The sequence below is a fragment of the Trachypithecus francoisi genome, unplaced genomic scaffold, assembly GCF_009764315.1.
Source record: "Trachypithecus francoisi isolate TF-2019V2 unplaced genomic scaffold, Tfra_2.0 Lachesis_group12, whole genome shotgun sequence".
Classification (NCBI taxonomy): Eukaryota; Metazoa; Chordata; class Mammalia; order Primates; family Cercopithecidae; genus Trachypithecus; species Trachypithecus francoisi.
In genome coordinates, this window is record NW_022681457.1 from 69750658 (window position 1) to 69773393 (window position 22736).

Consider the following 22736-nt stretch of genomic DNA (forward strand, 5'->3'; position numbering starts at 1 on the left):
GTTGGTTCATGTGGTCCTGGGACAGACGCAGTAGGAGGGATTCTACTGAGACAGAGAGCTTTCTACAGGACAGGGGCTGTCTAAGAATTGCCTTCGCAGAAGCTCAAAGATCCCTTTTCAGAAATCTATGACTGCTATTTATCATGTACTTACTGTATGCCAGGTCTCATTCGTGGGGGCCTTTAATTCTCACTCTGAAGCAGGAATCCTCATTCCTTATTTTACAGATGAGAGAAAGGAAATGGACAGGGAACAAGGAATGGGCCACCCATGTACTCCTGGCCAGTAAAAGGCAAAGGGGAGACTGGACCTGGGTCCTTCTGACTCCAGAGCCTGGCAGGAGTGCAGCAGAAGGGACATTAGCGGGAGGGAGATCAGGTCACCCAACAACTGGAACTTCTGATACACAGCCTGGGACCTTGGACACCTTGTATCCGTTGCCTCCCTGCACTCCTACCTTCTAGGTGACATGAGCCTATAGGAAAAGAGCTCACTGCAGAAGTGGTTTCTGACCTGTGGATCCCACCCAGGCAGTGGGATCTGCTGGGTAAAGAGTATCACTGCCACCACTCCCCATCCAGAAGGCCTGCCTTCCTGTTTGCCCAGTTGAGAACCAGTCTGCACAGACATACCTTCTCCTCGCCTTGCTACCTGGAGGCTCTAATTTAGTCTTCAAAACCAAGGAGAGGGTGGGGACCAAGTAAACTCAAAGGCCAAGGAGGGCCTGGGGTGGTGTGGGGGAAGATGGTGCTGAGATACAAGGCTGTGCTTTTCCCCTCGGACTCTCTTCAGAGAGGGCCCCTCCCTTGGCCCCAAAGTCATTTAATGCTTGGGCCCCTTCCTCTCCCATGTTTGCCCTGCTTTCAAAGCCTATAGGCACATGTACATCTGATCTCTTAACACCCTTTCTCTGTAAATACCTGGCGTGGCATTAAGCTACCCGGCACGAAGCAGGCTCCAGTTCGAGCGACCATTATCACCCCCCACATCTCTATGTTATGAATGAGGCAGCTGAAGCTGGGGAAGAGAGCCGGTCAAGAACCAGCCAGAGTCTTCTGGCTTCAGACCTCCCCTCCCACCACTCATGGGGCTGTATCCCTGGAGAAGAAAAAGAGGAATCGGGTTTCTCCCTATCCTCCCTAAGAATCGAAAGAAAACTCAAACCCACCTGCTTCAGCTCAGCCCAGGTGTGGTGCTGGAAACCAGAGGCTGCTTAAAGGAAGTCCCAAGGCCACTCCCCTTCCGACCTCTCACCTAGTCCAGGTCTGGAACAGGGCCACACCTGGGCAGGGCTACACCCCAGGGCAGATCACAGCCTATTCTAGACGTTGTAAATAAGGCAATGCCAAGGAGTGGAGAGACCTGAGATTCCCCACCCGCAGCAAGCAACTTGAATGTGATCCTCCCTAGGCCACAGCCCAGGTGCTGTTAGCCAAGCGCCGACCTACTAGGCTTCTGAATAACAAATGAGGTAAAGCTGCATACAGCTTTCTTCCTTTTTGTTTTTTGGGTTTTTTTTTTTTCTTTTTCTTTTGGAGACAGGGTCTTGCTCTGTCACCCAGGTTGGAGGGCAGTGGCACCTTCATGGCTCACTGCAGCCTCTACCTCCCAGGTTCAAGCAATCCTCCCACCTCAGCCCCTTGAGTAGCTGAGTAGCTGAGACTACAGGCACATACCACCATGCCTGGTAGCTGAGACTACAGGCACATACCACCATGCCTGGCTAAGTTTTTTTGTTTGTTTGTTTGTTTGTTTTGGGACGGCATCTCACTCTGTTGCTCAGGCTGGAGTGCAGTGACACAATCTCAGCTCACTGCAACCTGTGCCTCCTGGGTTCAAGTGATTCTCCTGCCTCAGCCTCCCGAGTAGCTGGGATTACAGGCACAAGCCTCCACACCCAGCTAATTTTTATATTTTTAGTGGAGATGGGGTTTCACCATATTGGCCAGGCTGGTCTCGAACTAATGACCTTAAGTGATCCACTCCCTCTCTGTCTCCCAAAGTGCTGGGATTATAGGCATGAGCCACCACACCAAGCCTAATTTTTTAAGTTTTATTTTTAGTAAGACAAGGTCTATGTTGTTCCAGACCAGAATGGTCTGGAACTCCTGGGCTCAAGGGATCCTCCTGCCTCTGCCTCCCAAAGTGCTGGGACTATAGGCATGAGCCACTGAGCCTGGCCCACAGAGCTTTCTAGGCTGTAAAAGAATACACACATATAGTAATAGAAACTCCTTGAAGACAGCGGCCGCGTCTCATGTGTCTCTGGAATCCTGGTGCATCCTTACTAAGCACCTACTAAGTTTCAGGCCTTTCTATACATTATATAAAATTGCTTTGTATCCATAACACCATACATCCTCACCAAAACCCTGTGAGGGACAATTATTCCTCCTGCACAGAAAAGGGAACTGAGGCTTGGGTTCTAAAAGACTTGTCTAATGGCACTCTGCCAGTGAGCGATAGAGCTGAGATTTTGCTTTTCTCAATACCAAAGCCATTTCTAGTCACTGGGCTGCCTCTCCAAAAGTTGCTTAAACTGGGTGCAGTGGCTCACACCTATAATCCCAGCACTTTCAGAGGTCAAGGCAGAAGGATCACTTGAAGCCAAGAATTCAAGACCAGCCTGGGCAACATGGCAAAACCCCATTCTAGAATACATTTTTAAAAAATTAGCTGAGTGGCCGGGCACAGCTTGCACCTGTAATCCCAGTGCTTTGGGAGGCCGAGGTGGGCGGATTGCCTTGTAATCCCAGCACTTTGGGAGGCCAAGGTGAGCAGATTGCCTGAGGTCAGGAGTTCGAGACCAGCCTGGCCAACATGGTGAAACCCTGTCTCTACTAAAAATACAAACAATTAGCCAGGCATGGTGGCAGGCGCCTGTAATCTCAGCTACTCAGGAGGCTGAGGAAGGAGAATTGCTTGAACCCAGGAGGCGGAGGTTGTAGTGAGCCAAGATCACGCCATTGCACTCCAGCCTGGGCAACAGAGCGAAACTCTGTCTCAAAGAAAAAGATAAAAAATAGACAAGCATAGTTGACACATTGTTCTTTTGGTTGCTAGGTCAGGTGTACCAGTTACTTGGGAGGCTGAGAGGGGAAGCTACAGCAGGAAGACCACCCGAGCCCAGGAATTCAAGGCTGCAGTGAGCTATGATCACACCACTACACTCCAGCCTGCACAACACAGCGAGACCTCGTCTCGAGAAAACAAAAACAGATGCTTAATAATTCAGGTCCACTGATATTAATTAGTTAATGCATCATTTACTGAGGACAAATTATTACTACAGAAGAAGCCCTAGGCAGGATATACATATTACATGAACAAGGGGGTCAAGGAGGGTGCCCTTAACTCCCTCCTCATTTCTCTGTGGACCTGGCACATCTCTCACATACAGGTGACTCTGCCTGGATCATTCTTCCTAACCCAAAAAAGCTTTTAGGGCCGACCTAACCCACAACCTCCTCCAGGGAGCCCACCCTGACCACTGGGCTGGTAAGGAGCTATCTTGATGCTTCCCTCTGTCCCATCCTGGTCGTGCTGTGCTGCCATAGTAGGTTTGTATCTCCCTCTGTCTCTCCATCAACCTGAGGGCATCTGAGGACAAGTCTAGTCTGGCTCATCCCTGTGTCCCCAAAGTGTCAGACTCTGGTCTGTCCCAGTCCATCACTGCCCCAATGTCACCTCCAACCTGCAAGGCTGCCCCTGGGAATGGCAGGAGCACACAGGCCTGCAGCCAGGGAGCTGGCAGAGGACCCAGTCAGCAGCACCATCTGTCCCTGGAGCCACGGGACACAGCAGGCATCAGGCAGAGGTGTCAGTTCCTTGGCTCAGCCAGGTCAGCCCAGGACAAGGAGAGGAGCTTCAGCACCCAGGGCCTCTGCCCAGCTGGAGCTTGGGGTCAGACGAGGCTTTGAATTATCGAATTAGATCACAGTGGCTTAATATCAGAGCCTTGGTTTTCTAACCTGTAAAGCCAGGTAAATACCAGAAGCCTTGCAAAGCTGTTGGGAAGTTTAAATATGCCCGACACTTAGTAGGTCCTCAACAGAAAAGTTTGCTTTTACCATCTCATCTGACCAACTGACCCTGCCATTGAACCACTGAGAAAACTGAGATTCACATGAGATGGAAAAAAAAAAGAAAGAAAGAAAGAAAAAATATTCACCATGGCCAATTATGTGCCGAGTTCTCCATTTTTCCAACATCTCTAATCCTGCCAACAATTTGGCATGATCTGCAGGAAGAGAACTGGTTCATATTAGGAAACTGATGCCCACAGAGATGAGGTGAGTTAGTGCCTCTAAGGCAGCACCCTTTTCATCGTCAGGCTGAGTGATGAGCAGCTCTCCGAAGGCTCCCGGGATGCCAGCTTAGCCCCGCTCCAGCCCAGGCACAGGTGAGGGGCAGTGGGCAGCCTCCCTTGACCCTGAGGTGTGTGGGGTGGGGTCAGCTCAGCCTGGGGCCCTGAATCTACACTGTCAGTGTGCGAGGGTGGGCAGAGGAGGCTGGGATGGAGTGGGTCCACATGTAACAGTGAGGCCACATTCTGGGTGCACTGAAGTTCCAGATGCCCCCCTAGCCAAGACAAGGGCTGGAAAGGGAGACCCAGTCTAGCAGATGAGAGCTCTGGGTCTCTCGCCAGGTGTGTGAGCCCAGGCACATCATCTCACTTCTCTGTGCCTCGTCTCTCACGCGGGCTGAGCCTTTCACCCACCTCCCTGTTGTGAGGAGTTGGGGTGAATAGGGAGGAAGCTGAGACCTTCAAGGTGCTGGCCGTACAGAGAAGAGGAACCATGATGATGTGTTTCCCTGGGTCGCTGAGCCCAGCATGCAGGGACTGCACACCTTGGCACTAACCCTGGGGACCAGAGAGCCCTCATGGCTCTCACAGTCAGGTAGGCAGGACAACATGACTTACAGCGCTCAAAAGCCCAAACTTAGCCTATGAGGCCTGGACCCCCAGCCTGCAGGTCCTGGAAGCCTCCCCTCAGCCTCTTCCAACTGTTCCCTTTGCTCCCTCCACTCCAAGTGGAGTGAGGAGTGAGCAGCAGGGGCTGCTGGGCCCCTATTCAGTTGATCAGATGCACCAAGCTCACCCCAACCTTGGAGCTTTCAAATGGATGCTGTTCCCCTTGCCTGGAACGCTCTTCCCCCAGATCGTCCCAAGGCTGCCTTCTTAGCTGCTAGGTTTCTGCTCAGCTGTCGTCTGCTCAGAGAGCTCTCCCCTGGCCCCCTCATCATTCTCTCACAGTTCTCTGTTCTCTAGACAGTCTCAATTTAATCCCAGCAATGCTACTTACTAGCTGTGTGACCTCAGGCAACTTACTTAACCTGTCTGTCTCAGTTTTATCTTTAACACAGACACAATTATCTACTTCACAGAGTTGTTATAAGGAATAATGAGTTAATGCAGGCATGGCATACAGCTAGCACTTGTACGGCATTAACTCTTATTACTAATATTCACAGCATTTATTGCAGATTTTCAGCATTGTTTATTTGAATACCTTCTCCCTATCTCTCCTGCACTAGCTGTCAGCTCCAGGAGACAGGCTGCATCATAGGCCACAGCATACCCAGCACCTGCTACCTATTAATCCCCCAGTACAGTAAGTACCTGTGGAGGGAACAAGTGAAGCGTGTACACCATCCTGAGGAGATGTCATCAACTATAGGGACAGGCAAGATGAGGATTCAAAGGGGAAATGATAGCTGAGCTGGCTTTTGAAGGATGAAGAAGAGTCCTCCACTGAACAGGGAAAAGTTGGAAGCTTTTCATCCAAGATGTGGAATAAAACAAAGATGCCCACTTTCACCACTTATATCCAGCATAATACTGAAAGTCCTAGCCAGAGCAATTAGGCAAGAGAGAGAAATAAAGGGCATCCAAATTGGAAAGAAGGAATTTAAATTGTCCCTGTTTGCAGATGTCATAATCCTATATACAGAAAACCCTAAATCCTCCACTAAAACACTGGTAGGAATAATAAATTCAGTAAAGTTTCAGGATCAAAATCAACATACAAAAGTCAGTAGTCTTTGAGTCTTTGTTTGTTTTTTTTTTTGTTTTTTTTTGAGATGGAGTCTCCCTCTGTCGCCCAGGCTGGAGTGCAGTGGCCGGATCTCAGCTCACTGCATGCTCCGCCTCCCAGGTTTACGCCATTCTCCTGCCTCAGCCTCCCGAGTAGCTGGGACTACAGGCGCCCACCACCTCTCCCGGCTAGTTTTTTGCATTTTTTAGTAGAGATGGGGTTTCACCGTGTTAGCCAGGATGTTCTCAATCTCCTGACCTTGTGATCCGTCCGTCTCGGCCTCCCAAAGTGCTGGGATTACAGGCTTGAGCCACCATGCCCACCTAGTAGTCTTTCTATATACTAATAGCAAACTATCTAAAAAATAAAATCTAGAAAACAATCCCATTGACAATAGCTACCAAAAATAAAATAAAATGAAATAAAATAAAATACCTGAGAATAAGTTTAACCAAGGAGGTAAAAAGCGAGGAGTGGTGGCTCATGCCTGTAATTCCAGCTACTCAGGAGGCTGAGGTGGGAGGATTGCTGAGCCCAAGAATATGAGACTAGCCTGGGCAACATACAAGACTCCATCTCTTAAAAAAAATTTTTTTTTTTCAGTGCTCACATGGGTAGATAAAGCATTCTAATTTTTTTGTTTTTTTCTTTTGAGACAGAGTCTTGCTCTGTCGCCCAGGCTAAAGTGCAGTAGTGCGATCTCGGCTCACTGCAACCTCTGCCTCCCGGGTTCAAGCAATTCTCCTGCCTCAGCCTCCTGAGTAGCTGGGATTACAGGCACGCACCACCATGCCCGGCTAATTTTTGTATTTTTAGTAGAGACAGGATTTCACCATGTTGACCAGACTGGTCTCAAACTCCTGACCTTGTGATCCGCCTGCCTCGGCCTCCCAAAGTGCCAGGATTACAGGCGTCAGCCACCACCACCGGCCTAAGTATAAATTTTTTTAAATTTTTTTAAATAAAAAAAAATCAGCCAGGTGTGGTGGCACATGCCTGTAGTCTCAGCTACTTGGGAGGCTGAGGCAGGAGTATCATTTGAGCCCAGGAATTCATAGCTGCAGTGAGCTATGATCAGACCACTGTACTCTAACCTGGGCAACAGAGGGAAACACTGTCTCTTAAAAATTAAATAAAGGAGATGAAAGATCTCTACAGTGAAGGCCAGGTGCGGTGGCTCACGTCTGAAATCCCGGCACTTTGGGAGGCTGAGGTGGGTGGATCACCTAAGGTCAGGAGTTCGAGACCAGCCTGGCCAATATGGTGAAACCCTGTCTCTACTAAAAATACCAAAATTAGCCAGGCATGGTGGCACACACCTGTAATCCCAGCTACTCGGGGGGTTGAGGCAGGATAATCACTTGAGCCCAGGAGGCAAAGGTTGCAGTGAGCCAAGATTGCCTGGGTAACAGAGCGAGACTCCATCTCAAAAAAAAAAAAAAAGATCTCTACAATGAAAACTATAAAACATTAATGAAAGAAATTGAAGAAGATATAAATGAAAAGATTCCACATTCATGGATTGGAAGAATTAATGTTAAAATGTCCATACTACTCAAAGCAATCTACAGATTCAATGCAATCCCTATCAAAATGCCAATGACATTCTTCCCAGAAATAGAAAAAACAAGCCTAAAATTAATATGAAACCACAAAACACCCCAGATAGCCAAAGCAATCTTGAGCAAAAAGAACAGAGCCAAAGGCATCATACTATACTACCTAATTTCAAAATATACTACAAAGCTACATTAATCGACAGACATATAGATCAATGGAACAGAACAGAGAGCTCCAAAATAAATCTACACATTTACAGCCAACTGATTTTCAACAAAGGTGCCAGAACACACACTGGGGAATGGACGGTCTATTCAACAATTGATGTTGGGAAAACTGGATACCCACATGTAAAAAATCAAATGAAATGAATACAAAAACTGAAATCAAACCCTTATCTCTCACTGTATAAAAAATCAACTCAGGCCAGGTGTGGTGGCTCACCTGTAATCTCAGCACTTTGGGAGGCTGAGGTGGGCAGATCACTCAGTCAGGAGTTCGAGACTAGGCTGGCCAACATAGTGAAATCCCATTTCTACTAAAAATACAAAAGTTAGCTAGATGTGGTGGCATGTGCCTGTGATCCCAGCTACTCGGGAGGATGAGGCAGCAGGAGAATCACTTGAACCTGGGAGGCAGAGGTTGCAGTGAGCTGAGATCATGCCACTACATTCCAGTCTGGGCAACAGAGCGAGACTCCATCTCAAAAAAATAAATAAGAAATAAAAAATAAAAACTTAAAATGTATTAAAGACTTAAATGTACAACCCCCAAACTACAAAATTACTGGAAGAAAACATAGGGGAAACACTTCATGACGTTGTGCTAGGTAAGATTTTTTGGATAAGGTCTCAAAAGCACAGGCAACAAAAGCAAAAATAGATGTGATTTCTTTATACTAAAACAATTCTGCACAGCAAAGGAACCAATCAACAGAGTTAAGAGACAACCTAGGCCGGGCGCGGTGGCTCAAGCCTGTAATCCCAGCACTTTGGGAGGCCGAGACGGACGGATCACGAGGTCAGGAGATCGAGACCATCCTGGCTAACACGGTGAAACCCCGTCTCTACTAAAAATACAAAAACTAGCCGGGCGAGGTGGCGGGCGCCTGTAGTCCCAGCTACTCGGGAGGCTGAGGCAGGAGAATGGCGTAAACCCGGGAGGCGGAGCTTGCAGTGAGCTGAGATCCAGCCACTGCACTCCAGCCTGGGCGACAGAGCGAGACTCCGTCTCAAAAAAAAAAAAAAAAAAAAGAGACAACCTACAGAATGGGAGAAAATATTTACAAACTACACATCTGACAAGGGGTTAACACCCAAAATATACAAAGAAGTAAAACAACTCAATAGCAACAACAATAACAAAAAACTAAAATGGGCAAAAGACCTGAATAGGCATTTCTCAAAGGAAGATATACAAATGTCCACCAGGTATATGAAAAAAATGCTCAACATCACTACACATCGTGGAAATGCAAATCAAAACCACAATGAAATAGCATCTCACACCTACTACCAAAAAACCAGAGCCGGGAGTGGTGGCTCAAGCCTGTAATCCCAGCACTTTTAGAGGCCAAGGCAGATGGATCACAAGGTTAGGAGTTCGGAACCAGCCTGACCAACATGGTGAAACCCCTTCTCTACTGAAAATACAAAAAATTAGCCAGGCATGGTGTCACAATGTCTGTAATCCCAGCTACTTGGGAGGCTGAGGCAGGAGAATCACTTGAACCCGGGAGGCAGCAGTTGCAGTGAGCCAAGATTGCGCCACTACACTCCAGCCTGGGAGGCAAAGCGAGACTCCGTCTCAAAAAACAAACAAACAAACCAAAAAAAAAAAAAAAAAAAAACAGAAGACAATATGTGTTGGCAAGGATTTGGGGAAAAGGCAACCCTTTGACACTGTTGATGGGAATGTAAATTGGTACAGTCATTATGTAAAACAGTATGGAGGTTCCTCAAAAAGTTAAAAATAGAATTACCATATGATCCAGCAGTCCTACTACTAGGTATATAGCCAAAGGAAATGAAATCTGTATATTGAAGAGATACTTGCACTCCCATGTTTATTGCAGCACTCTTCACAATAGCCAAGATACGGAACCAACTAAGTGTCCACCAGTGGATGAATGAATTTTTTAAATGTGGTATAAAGCCGGGTGTGGTGGCTCAAACCTGCAATCCCAACACTTTGGGAAGCCAAGGGGAGAGGATAGCTTGAGGCCAGGAGTTCAAGACCAGCCTGGTCAACATAGAGAGAACCCATCTCTACAAAAACTTAAAAAAAAAAAAAAATTAGCTGGGCACAGTGGTGCATACCTCTAACACCCAGCTACTCAGGCGGCTGAGGCAGGAGGCTTGCTTGAGCCCAGGAGCTCAAGGTTGCAGTGAGTCATAATTGCACCACTGTATTCCAGCCTGGGTGACAGAGCCAGACTCCATCTCAAAAAAAAAAAAAAAAAAAAAATATATATATATATGTATGTATGTATGTACACACACACACACACACACACACACATACACACACAGACTATGGAATACTATTCAGCCATAAAAATAAAATAAAATCCTGCCATTTGCAACTACATGGATGAACCTGGAGTATGTTATGGTGGGTTTTTTGTTTGTTCGTTTTCTTTTGTTTTCTTTTGTTCTTGTGTGTGACAGGGTCTGGCTCTGTTGCCCAGGCTGGAATGCAGTAACTTAAGCTTACAAAAACCTCCACCTGCCAGGCTCAAGCCATCGTCCCACCTCAGCATCCCAAGTAGCTGGGACTAGAGGCGCACGCCACCACACCAAGCAATTTTTGTGGTTTTTGTAGAGATCGGGTTTTGCCATGTTGTCCAGGCTGACCTCGAAGTCCTGAGCTCAAGCCATCCGCCCATCTCAGCCTCCCGAAGTACTGGGATTATGGCATGAGCCTCCTCCCCCAGAGTATGTTATGGTAAGTGAAATAAAGGCCAGGCACAGAAAGACAAATACCACATGACCTCACTCAGATGTGAATCTTAAAAAGTTGATTTCATGGAAATAGAGTATAATGCTGCTTATCAGAGGCAGGGGTTGTTAGCGGGGATGGAGAGATCTTGGTCAGAGGATGCATAATTACACTTAGGAGGAATAAATTTCAAGAGACCTATTATACAGTAAGGTGACGTAGTTAATTACAACATATTGTATTCTTGAAAAATGTAGAGTAGATGTTCTGCACTATCACCAAAAAAATGAAAATGATGTGAGGTAATGCATCTGTTAATTAGGTTTAATCATAACGTAATGTATATATACTTCAAAACATCACTTGTACATGATAAAAACATAGAATGTTATCTGTCCATTCATTTAAAAAAAATTTTTTTTTGAGACAGTCTTGTTCTGTCACCCAGCCCGGAGTGCGGTGGCACAATCTCGGCTTACTGCAACCTCCACCTCCCAGGTTCAACTGAGCATAGCCTGCTTATTTTTGTATTTTTAATAGAGATGGAGTTTCTCCATGTTGGTCAGGCTGGTCTGAAACTCCTGACCTCAAGTAATCCACCCGCCTTGGCCTCCCAAATTGTTGAGATTATAGGCATGAGCCACCACGCCTGGCCTATTTTAATTTTTTTTTTTTAAATGAGGTAATCATTCGCTTATGCTATGCATATTAAAATAACATTTTGGAGAGAAGAAAAAAAAAAAAAGAGTCCTCCAAATAGATTCAGAACACTAAGAGTGGGCCAGGCATAGTGGCTCGCGCCTGTAATCCCAGCACTTTGGGAGGCCAAGGCGGGCAGATCACCTGAGGTCAGAAGTTTAAGACCAGCTTGGCCAACATGGTGAAACCCCATCTCTACTAAAAACACAAAAAATTAGCCAGGTGTGATGGCACCCACCCGTAGTCCCAGCTACTCAGGAGGCTGAGGCATGAGAATCGCTTGAACCAGGGAGGCGGAGGTTGCAGTTAGCTGAGATGGCACAACTGTACTCCAGCCCTCCAGCCTGGGCGACAGAGTGAGACTCTGTCTCCAAAAAAAAAAAACACTAAGAGTGTCTGCCCATGGCTGAGCCTGAGGTTCACATATGGCTCCTGAACAGGCTGATGCTACACATTCAAGTCTCACCTCTTCCTCCAGGAAGCCTTCTGGGACCAACTCAGTCTGCTTCTGAGCACCTGTGGTCACTCATTCATTCAGCAGTTTTGGGACTCCTTGTATATGAAAGGTCCATCATTTTATGTCTAAGGTCTTCCCACCTCCAACACAGAGTAGGGTCCTCAGGAGAGACGGGACCCTGCCTCTCACTGTCACGATCAACTTCATGGTGGCAGACAAACCCTTCACAAACATTCACAGCCCCAGGATGTCCAGGCTGGCGGGGACCTCAGGGATCACCCAGCACCCTGAGGACTAGAGAGAGGAACTCCTGGCCAAAGGTCACACCATGAGCAGTGGGGTGAACATCCAATCGTTGTGCCCTGAACCTCCCCACACTCTGTGTTAGACCCCTTATGAAGCTGAGGAGGTTATGGGGAGCTCTCCAGCTGTCCTCAGGTTCAAGGTAAAGCAGTAGGATTGCATTGTGTGGTTGGAGGCTAATACAAAAATTAGCCAGGCATGGTGGTGGGCACCTGTAATCCCAGCTACTCGGGAGGCTGAGGCAGGAGAATCCCTTGAATCCGCGAGGCGGAGGCTGCAGTGAGCCAACATTGCACCACCACACTCCAGCCCGGGTGACAGAGTGAGACTCCGTCTTAAACCAAAAACAAAAACAACCAGCCCCATCACCATTTCTGGAGTAAAAAAAGCTTCTGAGCCCCACTGAGAGCTGATCTGGGCCAGGCTAGACCTGAGGCTGGGCAGAGCCTCCCAGACTTCCCAGGACCCCTGCCCACCTCCTACAAGGGCACCAGTGCGTCCCTGCTAGCCCAGAAATGTGAGACTCAGTGCCCAGTGTAGACTGACATCTTGGATAGGGAAAGGAGAAGAGTTCTCCACGGGGAGAGGCAAGGATTGAAGCAGGACAGGGAGACCTTTCCGGCACCACCACACTGGCACCCAGCAGTTCTCCCAGCCCCAAGCATGGCAGCAGGCTGGCCACTTCATTTAGTCACCCACTCACTTGCTGGGTACCCAGGGACAAGTACTGACCAGAGCCCTCGAACTCCAACGCTGACTCTGTCTACAGTGCCACAGGACACTGAAAATGGCCCCCAACCATGCAAAGTGGAGTTTGTGGATTATCTGACACCCCCTCTTCTGTTTCCAGTTTAGTCCCTATTAAAGACAGTTTGGTGAGTTGTTGTTGTTGTTTTGAGACCACTCTGTTGCCCAGGCTGGAGTGCAGTGGTGCGATCTCAGTTCACCGCAACCTCTGCCTCCTGGGTTCAAGAGATTCTCCTGCCTCAGTGTCCCGAGTAGCTGGGACTATAGGAGCGTGCCACCATGCCCAGCTAATTTTTGTATTTTTGGTAGAGACAGGGTTTCACCATGTTGGCCAGGCTGGTCTCAAATTCCTGGCCTCGGCCGGGCGCGGTGGCTCAAGCCTGTAATCCCAGCACTTTGGGAGGCCGAGACGGGTGGATCACGAGGTCAGGAGATCGAGACCATCCTGGCTAACACGGTGAAACCCCGTCTCTACTAAAAAAATACAAAAAATTAGCCGGGCGAGATGGCGGGCGCCTGTAGTCCCAGCTACTCGGGAGGCTGAGGCAGGAGAATGGCGTAAACCCGGGAGGCGGAGCTTGCAGTGAGCCGAGATCGCGCCACTGCACTCCAGCCTGGGTGACAGAGCGAGACTCCGTCTCAAAAAAAAAAAAAAAAAAAAAAAAAAAAAAAAATTCCTGGCCTCAAGTGATCCACCTGTCTCGGCCTCCCAAAGTGCTGAGATTACAGGCATGAGTCACCATGCCCAGCTTGGTGGGGTTTTTTGTTTGTTTTTGTTTTTGTTTTGAGACAGGATCTCACTCTGTCATCCAGGCTAGAGTACAGTAGCATGGTCTTGACTCACTGCAGCCTCCACCTCCCAGGCGGGCTCAAGTGATCCTCCCACCTCAGGCTTCCGAGTAGCTGGGTCCGCAGGTACGTGCCACCGTGCCTAGCTTTTTTTTTTTTTTTTTTTGTATTTTTGGTAGAGACGGGGTTTCACCATGTTGGGCAGGCTGGTCTCAAACTCCTAAGCTCAAGCAATTCACCTGCCTCAGCCTCCCAAAGTGCTAGGATGACAGGTGTGAGCCACCATGCCTGGCCAGGGATTGTTTGTTTATTTGTTTGCTTGTTTGCTTTTCATTAAAAACAGCTTTGGCACCAAGACAGAAAATGTTCCCAAACCCTCTTGTATTCCAGAGGAACTAACGAAATTCAAGAGAAATTCAAAGAGATCCGCCATCCAGGCAGTGCTGCAGAGGTGGCAATCAAGGCCAGAGTGTTCTTAGCTGACAGGAGGCTACCTGTGTCCTCAAGAGCCCAACTTCCACTCCCAACACCCACCTCCACCCCCAGACTCAATAGAGGCAGTGCAAGGAAGCTGAATGCCAACTGGGCTCAGAGTCGGGACATGTGGGTTGGAATCCCACATCTGCGCCTTCATCTGGCTGAGCCTCAGATTCCTTAAGAGCTCAGACTCTGGGGCCAAACTGCTGGGTTCAGATCCCAGCTCTGCCACTTCCTACCAGTGTGATCTTGAGCAAGTCACTTACCCTCTGTGAGATTCCTTATCTGGGATACAGGGATGATAACTGCACCTACCTCATAGAGAACTGAATGAGTTCATATATGCAAAAAAGCTCTGTGAAGATTGGTTACTATTGCTGTCTCTGTAAAACGGTGATGATGATATGTCCCTTCCCCAGCGCCTTGCCCCCATTTACTGATGAAGGAAAAAGTCATAAAGCGTTAAATACAACAAGGCATAGGAGAAGATACGAGCAGCCCCTCCCACCTGGGAGACGCTCTGCCCTGCACTCAGATGACAAGAGCAAGCGGCCCTGCTACTCAGATCCCACCCTTGGCCTCGCTGCTGAAAAGCTGCCTGTCCCCATTCATTCATTAAGCATTCCCTGGCCTCTGGCCACACCCGTCCCTATGCTGGGTATACCAAGAGCAGCCTTGTGTTGCTCCCTGGCTGGTGGGAGGGATGTGTGTGCCAGTCTAGCACACAATCCAGTGTGAAAACAGTTAAGGCAGAGGCTCATGATGCCATGAGATCTGGGAAGGACTTCCAGAGGAGGCAGCACCTGAGCTGAGATCTGAGGACTTCGAAGGAACTTGCCGGGGAGACAAGTTTGGGGAGATGCAGGAAGGCTGGGGGTAGCTCCAGCAGAAGACACAGCAAGTACAACATCCCGGAGGAGAGAACAAAGGTGGGACACCGAGGCCGTGGAGAGCAGCTCGATATGGCTGAGGCAGAGACAACAGAGGGGTGGGGATGGTGGAAGGAAAAGGGAGGTGTGGGCAGGGGCCAGAGTGCCAATATCCCTTTGTCTCAAGTAAGGAATGTGAAAATCATCCTCGGGTAGCTGTCTGAGCAGGTGAGGAGTCAGCACATTTACCTTTTAGAAGCATCCCTCCAGTATGGAGAGCGGAGTGAAAGGGGCTGACATGGGACGGGGCAGCCAGGGGAGACAAGATGCACAGCGTCCGGTGCAGATGCTGAGTTCTGTAGTGGCTGTGCAGATGGAGGGAGGGGATGGATAAGACATTTATTTGTTCCAGCCCCTTTAAAAAAAAAAAAAGGCTTTTCCTGAAAATATCCTCGGAGGTCAGCCACACTACACCCATTACAACCTCTGCCAGTCTGTCCTGAGCCCATCTCCATACACTCCATCCACTGCCAGGCGCTGCTGGGCACTTAGGTCTGCCGTGTGCCTCAGCACCTAATCTCAGCTCCAAAGTGCAGAGAAAAGTTCTCTTCAAGGTCACTTTGCAGGACAGCTTTCCACAGCCCTCATGTGATCCTGTGCTTGCTCTCCCAAAGAGGTTCCACTCCCCGAGAACGCCCACCTCACTCCACCACACATACTCACTCCCACACATACCTCACACCCTGTCTCTCCCACCAGCTCTGTGGCTTTGGGGTCCTGAGCTCTGAGCATGAAGATCGCAAGGCCATGGAGCTCAGACGTCCCCCAGAAACATGTACAGAACTCTGCAGGGAGAAACATACACCCACCAAATAGAATTCCAGAGGCCAACACTTGCTGAAGGTGATTCCACTCAGCACAGCCAGCCCGTAGGGGATCTGATAGCCCCTCGGGCTTGTTTGGAGACTGCTGCTGATAATAAACCAGCCCAGGGGCTCTGCGATTTCTCCTTCCAAAAGAGCTAGAAAATGGCCCGTGGAGAGTGTGAGGAGATGCAGAGCGTATGAGTTAAAATGGAAAATCTCTTTCTGGGTGCCCAGCCTCCAGAGCCCTCCCGCTGCCCCAGCCCACCCTCCATACCCGTCGCAGGTGATTTCCGACATTCTGGATCATCGCGCCGGGTGGCCGGGGAAAGCAGCACTCTCCCAGAGACACAAGCTGGTCACCTGAGCAACAGCCAGGCCTGGCTCCAAATGAAGACTGTGGGCCTCTCCTGCTCCTCCTCCCCAGCTCCCGCCCGCCCACCAGAGCCAGCTGTTATCACCCCGTGTCCCGCCTCTCTTCAGACTGCCCTCGGCCCCCCTTTTCCTAGGAGCCCTGCACAGAAAGCTCCAGTGCCCGCTTAGCGGAGAAGAAGGACGGGGCTGCCAGCTAGGCCACAGACACGTCAAGGGGCCTGTGCCCGCCCACTGGGCACCCAGCCCCAGTCAAACTCCAGGCATCCCCAGTCCCAGAGCCCATCATCCTGCCAACAGTGTCTCTTGGCTCTGTGATCACTCCCAGGGAAGGGGGCTGGGGGGGCGTCCAGGTCCCTGATCCCAGCCAGCAGATAGGCAAAAGAGCCATGAGGCTTCCATCCATCCACAAGGGGTCAGGCTAGAAGGTGGCAGGAGGCCAAGGAGCTGCCAGCAACCTCCCGGAGAGAAACCAGACCCACCTGCTAGGATTCTTCACCCCGGGAGCGCTGCCCACCAGCTCCTCAGCTCCAGGCCGCAGGCATCCAGCAGTTGCTGTTTGGGGACAGGACACACCCCTCACTTCCTTTAAATAGGCAGTATGACTTTTCTAAAAGTGGCACCTGCCAAATTCCACCCCAGCGGCCATGCAGGCTTCAGCCCCTTGGGACACCCACTCCAGTTTCTCTCTAGCCACCACCAACTGAGAGACCACCAGGGTTTTCCCTTCTCTGTCTGACTTCTGCCCACAGGCTTGATCAGGAGGTCTTGACACTCACGTTGGACTAAGGACAGGACAATGAGTGATTGGTGGCTAAGGGAAGTGAGGGGTGGGGGGGGGCAGGGAAAGGATTCAGGCATGGGGGCTGGGATGGACAAGTACATGGAAAATAATAGCATGCACCCCATAATAACCAAGCACCTGCCGTGTGCCAGGCCTTGGACTGGTCCTCCTCCGACCCCACTGGCAAGAGTCCTTAGGAAGGGTAGGTAACATGCCCCAGGTGGCACAGCCAGTGAGTGCACAGCCCAGCTGAGACAGACCAGCTGGATTCCGAGGCCACAGCCTTCCTTCCATCCTCAGGGCCTCTCGCTCATTCACCACAGATCTAATCATGCCTCCTCCAGGCCTGTATTGCCTAAGAGGCCTGGGTTCTCCTTCTTTCACTAATGTACCACGTGACTCTGAGCAAGTTCCCTCCTTTCTCTGGGCCTCCCTGCTCCATAAGTCAAGGACTTTAATAATGTTCATCCCCATGAGCTCAGGCCTTGCCCTCAAACAGCTTGTCAGTGGTCAGCCATTCCGTGTCTACAAATGAGAAATTAAAGTCACACCTTAAAGACTGCAAGATGGCCCATGGATGGCCCTGAGGATTGGGGCAATCCTGGAGGCTTCCTGGAGGAGGTAGTGCTAGACCTGGCCCGAAGACTGAATGGGCTTGGATAGGCTGAGAAGAGGGGTGAGGTGGAAGTCCTGACAGGCACAGAACAGGAGGCAGTCACAGGCTGTGAGGAGCATCACCTTGCAGGAAAGCTGGGAACCTGTCATGGAGGGTTCGAATGTCAGACATTGGAGTTGAGGCATTAAGGAGCCTCTGAGAATGACGGAATGATGAGTACACTTGACATGAGGAAAGCCACGTGAGGTGGACTGGACAGGTATCATAAGACTTCCCTGGATGGTAAGGAAACCAGCCCAAAGAGGGGACAGTTCATCTTACTGGGTCCCCAAGATAGCTTGACAGGCAGCCAGGGCAATTTCAGAATCCTCCCTCTGCAGAAGGAGGAACGAAAACCCAGAGAGCTCCTGGCCCCCAAGCCTACCCTTTCTCCAGACAACTGCAATGCCCCACACTCACTGGATTCGGCTCACCCCCACATCTTACATATGGCTAAACTGAGGCCCAGAGGAAAGTGAGCCTCCCAAAGACACACAGTGAGGAAGTTGGCTAGAATCACACTCTTGACCTCAAGTCCAGAGCCCTGTCCACCCCCCACACAGCAAGGCATGAAATGAGAGAGGCTTCCGTTAGACTAACTAAGGACTTCCAGAAAGGCTGAATCAATCTTAGTGTCAGAAACAAGCAGCAGAGAGCTAGATCTTTCTACAGGGCCCCCTCCAGCCCACGAAGGTCCCTATTCTCTCTGCACTATTACAGAGCTCACTCCTGTGTCACCACAACAGCTCTGTGCAGTCTGTTACTCCAGTGAATGTTCCCGTGGGTGTCTGCCTCTCCTTTCCAACTCTCTCAGGAACTCCCCAAGGGCTTGGACCACATCTTACCCATCTCTGTGCCCCTCCCCACCACACTGCAGACTCGGACACTCTGTGCAAGAGGCATGAAACACACACGGTTGGATCACAGTCCGGAACAGTGGATCAAGAAGAGGTCTGTGGTTCTCAAACGCCAGCCTGCACCAGAATCACCTGGAGGGCTTGTTAAAATACAGATTGCTGGGCCCTGTCCCCACAGTTTTTGATTCCGTAGAACTGAAGTAGCACCCAAGAATTTGTGTTTCTAACAAGACCCCAAAAGATGCCGATGCCACTGGTCCAAGGACCGCGCTTGGAGAACTGGCGAGCTAGGTCAGCCCTCCCATTTTACACATGGGGACAATGAGGCCCAGAGATTTTTTTTTCTTTCCTTTTCTTTTTTTGACAGAGTCTCACTCTGTCACCCAGGCTGGAGTGCAGTGGCACAATCTCAGCTCACTGCAACCTCCACCTCCTGGGTTCAAGCGATCCTCCTGCCTCAGGCTCCTGAGTAGCTGGGGTTGCAGGCACGTGCCACCAGGCCTGGCTAATTTTGTTTTTTAATATTTTTTAGCAGAGATGGGATTTCACCATGTTGGCCAGGCTGTTCTCGAACTCCTGACCTCAGTGATTTGCCCACCTCGGCCTCCCAAAGTGCCGGGATTACAGGCATGAGCCACTGCGCCCGGCGAAGGCCCAGAGATTTTAAAGGCAGCACTTGACGGTATGTCACTGTCATCATCATAGTCACTATCATTATAACCCTGTCATTACAGCCCTTTTCAATGTCCAGCACTGCGCAAGCACATCATGTATGTTATTGCCTTTAGGCCTCACCCTAAAAGGAAGATATTATGATTATTATTTTCCTGTAGAGGAAAAAATGGAGGCAAAGAGTATTAAGTCATTTGTCCAAAGTCACATCAATGGGAAGGGAACATCGGGATTTGAACCCTGACCTAAGTCCAAAGCCCACAAATTTAACCACCATCCTCCTCAACCTGCTTACAGCTGATGCTGACCAGCCAAATAATTCTCTAGGGGCTCCCAAATCCCACAGGCTCATCTCTAGTGTGAGGGGAGCTTGTGGTGCCCTCAGCCCAAAGGCCCAGTCCCTGAGTGGGCCTCTGGGGAGTCTCGCATCCAGAGAAAGCCTGCCTCTTCACACCTGTGAACCCAGAGGATTTTCTCTTTCAAACACTCATTTTCCCAGACTACAACCTTCTTCACCTGGCCCCACGGATCAGGCCTTTCTGGCTAGAGGCCAAACATCTGCATTAATTCTTCTGGTCCATGTCTTAACTCTGCCTCCCCACTCAGTGACAAAACACAATGAAATTATCTCCACTTATATTCCACAGTGATTCTGGGTTGTCGCTGTCAGGCACGGGTCTGTCTCTCCCACCAGACTGGGAGCTCACATGAGCAGGGACCTCTTCTGAGTCATCTGAGTCCCCAGCACAAGGCCTGCCCAGAGGAAGGGTTTAGTGACTAAGTGAAGAATAAATGAATGAATGAGTGGGTTTAAGGGCAAAAGAGGAAATGAATGAGTGAATAAAGAACCAAACTCCCAGGAATTCCCTCTCCTGGGTCTTTGGCCTTCCCAGACAGGACCACAGACTCTCTGGGGAGGAGGGACCTCTGACACCATCTACACCAACTTCCACTTACAGTACTGTCCTAGCCGAACTCCTGCAGCTCCTACCAGAGCCTACAGCTCCACACACACACAAGGGCCAGAAGGGTCTTGCCATGACCGTGGCTCTGGGCTGCTCAGAACAAGGCTGCTCCTCTCTCCTGTCCTCCACTCAGCCCTGGCCTCCCTGTCCAGACTTCTTTCTTCTGATCCCCTCATGCCATGAATAGAACCACCCACTGCTCCCTCACACCCCTGGAGTGTCCTTTGTTTCTTCTGTTCCCTCCACCCCGACGCCCATTTAATAAGTCTACATCTAAACCCTGCCCGCCATCAAGGCCAGCTCAAATGCCACTGCCTACAGGAAGCCTTCTTGGCCCCTCCCAAGTGGAATTACATTCTCCCGCTATGTGCCCCAACGCCTGTGTGCGCACACACACACACAACACACACACACTTCACAGCCCTTTCTCGGAGCATTTTCTCTTAAATTGGACTGATTTGTGGTAATTCCCCCTTTTTGACCTTGAGCTAGCCAGCATCAGGGATGCGACTGACCCATCAGAGTATCCTGGCCCCTCCCCCTGAACACTCAGGCCCTGAACATAGTAGATGCTCAGCAAGTGTCCAGAAAATGAATGAATGAGTAACTGCAAAAGAATGAAGGCCTGTATGTGTGAGTGAAAAGAAGTAAACGCATGTGTAAATGCATGCTCAAGTGAATGTGTGGATACAACAACGTTCTCATTCCCTCCTGTTCTCCAAACCAAAAACTCCCAGTTGCTCCTGGCCCCCTCCTAGGGGCCCCTTAGGCATGGCATGACAGAATAAAGGAAGTTGTGGGATAAATGCGGGGCAGGGGGACAAAGGAAGGAAGGACAGAGGAAGGGGTTAGTGATACCAGCACTAGAGGAAGTGGAGGTGACCTGGCTTCAAAGCCTGGCGCTCCTCACAGCCACATTTCTTTATGGGGAAGCTGGGGCAAGGAGAGCAGTGAGAAGCCAGGGGAGGGGGAAAGAAGTGTCTAGAGGAAAGAAGACACAGCCTGGTGGGGATGGAGGGCGGGAACGCCAAGTCCAGGAGGCCAGATTCAGGATGGATGAGCAGGCTGTGGGGCCCAGCCCTGAACTCATCCTGCCTAGGGGCCTCAGATATGCCCTCCCTCTCCCTCTCTCACTACCTCCTCCTTTGGGGACTGGAATCCCCTCGCTGGCCCAGTTGGCCGTCTGGATCCAGAGTGACTTCCCGGATTTGGCCCTGGCTCTCGAATTGCTCACAACAGGGGCTAGTGCTCCTCCCAGCCGCCCCGTCCCCAAATGAGTCAGCAGAGGCTGCACACTCTGGCCTCTGAGTCTTGCGCCCCCAGGTCCTCTCCGGAGCCAGCCTCTGCAGCGCGCCGTGCCGGGTGACCCCAGCCCGCCCCAACCCTAGTGAGAGACCCATCGCAGCGTAAATCCCAGGGTGCTTCATGCCCCAGCCTGAAAGTAAGACCGTGCAAGGCAGCACCTGTCTGTCTGGAGGCCAGGGCCAGGGTTCAGGCTGATCTCCCCAGGCAGCGTGCTGGAGCGGAGGAGGAGCCCAAGAAACGTGGCCTTCCCCGGCGGTGGGCAGGGAAGCGGCTCTTACCCAAAGGATAGGAGGCTCCGCCCCGGCGGCGTGCAGGGCAGAGGCCGAGGGAGCCCGCTGGGGGCTTCGGGGGAGCGAGTCCGCGGGGAGGGGCTCAGAAACAGGCCTCCGAGGTCCCCGAGCACAGCCGGAGGCGGGAAGCTGCGGGCAGGCTGAAGGGAGGCGCGGAGGCGGCGGCGCGGCAGAGTTCCTGGACGGCTCTGCCCCTCCCGGCCCCTCCCCGGCGCGGGTGCGGCACCCGGGGCTGCCCAGCCTGCACATCACACAGGCCCGGGCCCCGCCGGCGCCAGGCTCCCCACCCGCAAGGCGTCAATCCCCGGGCGCTGGGCACAGGCGGAAACGCGGGCGGCCGCACCAGGCAAGGTCCAGGCGGAGTGCCCCTGAGCCGCCTTCTGCGATGCGGAGTCGGCCACTCAGCCTTCCAAAGGGATATTTGCTATTCGTTCACACCTTGACTGAGCACCTACTATGTGCCAGACCCTGCACTGTGTCCTGGGATGACGTTCTGAGCAGGATGCACCGTCCTTGCCCTCATGGGTGTTGATAGAAAGGGGGGGAAAAAGCGGATAGTTTTGCACAGCACAAAGCAAATGCATACCACCCATGATGTCTTTCCTCGGAGAGAAGCTAGACTAGAGCTGGCAGATGCAGACGCGGTTGGTAAGAGACGGTGGTACCCCTCCCTCCCCCGTGTATGTATTGTTATGTAAGAGATGATATGAAATCTACGATGTGTGATCACGGTCTGAAAAGAGCCGCGCAGAAAAACGTCCATCAGGCCGGGCGCGGTGACTCACCCCTGTAATCACAGCATTTTGGGGGACCGAGGCAGGTGGATCACCGGAGGTCAGGAGTTCGAGACCAGCCTGGCAACCATGGTGAAACCCCATCTCTACTAACCATACAAAAAATTAGCCGGGCGTGGTGGCAGGCGCCTGTAATCCCAGCTACTGGGGAGGCTGAGGCAGGAGAATTGCTTGAACCCGAGAGGCAGAACTTGCAGTGAGCTGAGATCGGGCCACTGCACTCCAGCCTGGGCGACAAGAGCAAAACTGTTTCAAAAAGAGAAAAAAGAAAAAGAAAAACGTCCATCATTGTCATGTTTG

The 22736-nt window shown here is 50.7% G+C and overlaps 1 protein-coding gene across 2 annotated transcripts in view; it reads right to left on the reverse strand.

Moving 5' to 3' along the window:
- Window positions 1-16228, reverse strand: part of ACOT11 (acyl-CoA thioesterase 11) — a 61938-nt gene extending 45710 nt beyond the window's left edge. Inside the window, exon 1 of one of the 2 annotated variants that reach the window (XM_033226260.1) lies at window positions 16020-16228. In XM_033226260.1, the coding sequence (XP_033082151.1) occupies window positions 16020-16052 (33 nt within the window). In that variant the 5' untranslated portion in view covers window positions 16053-16228. Of the gene's footprint in view, window positions 1-1168; window positions 1221-16019 lie in introns of those variants that run through there. The other variant, XM_033226261.1, reaches the window with a different exon arrangement.
- Between the last annotated feature and the right edge of the window lie 6508 nt (window positions 16229-22736).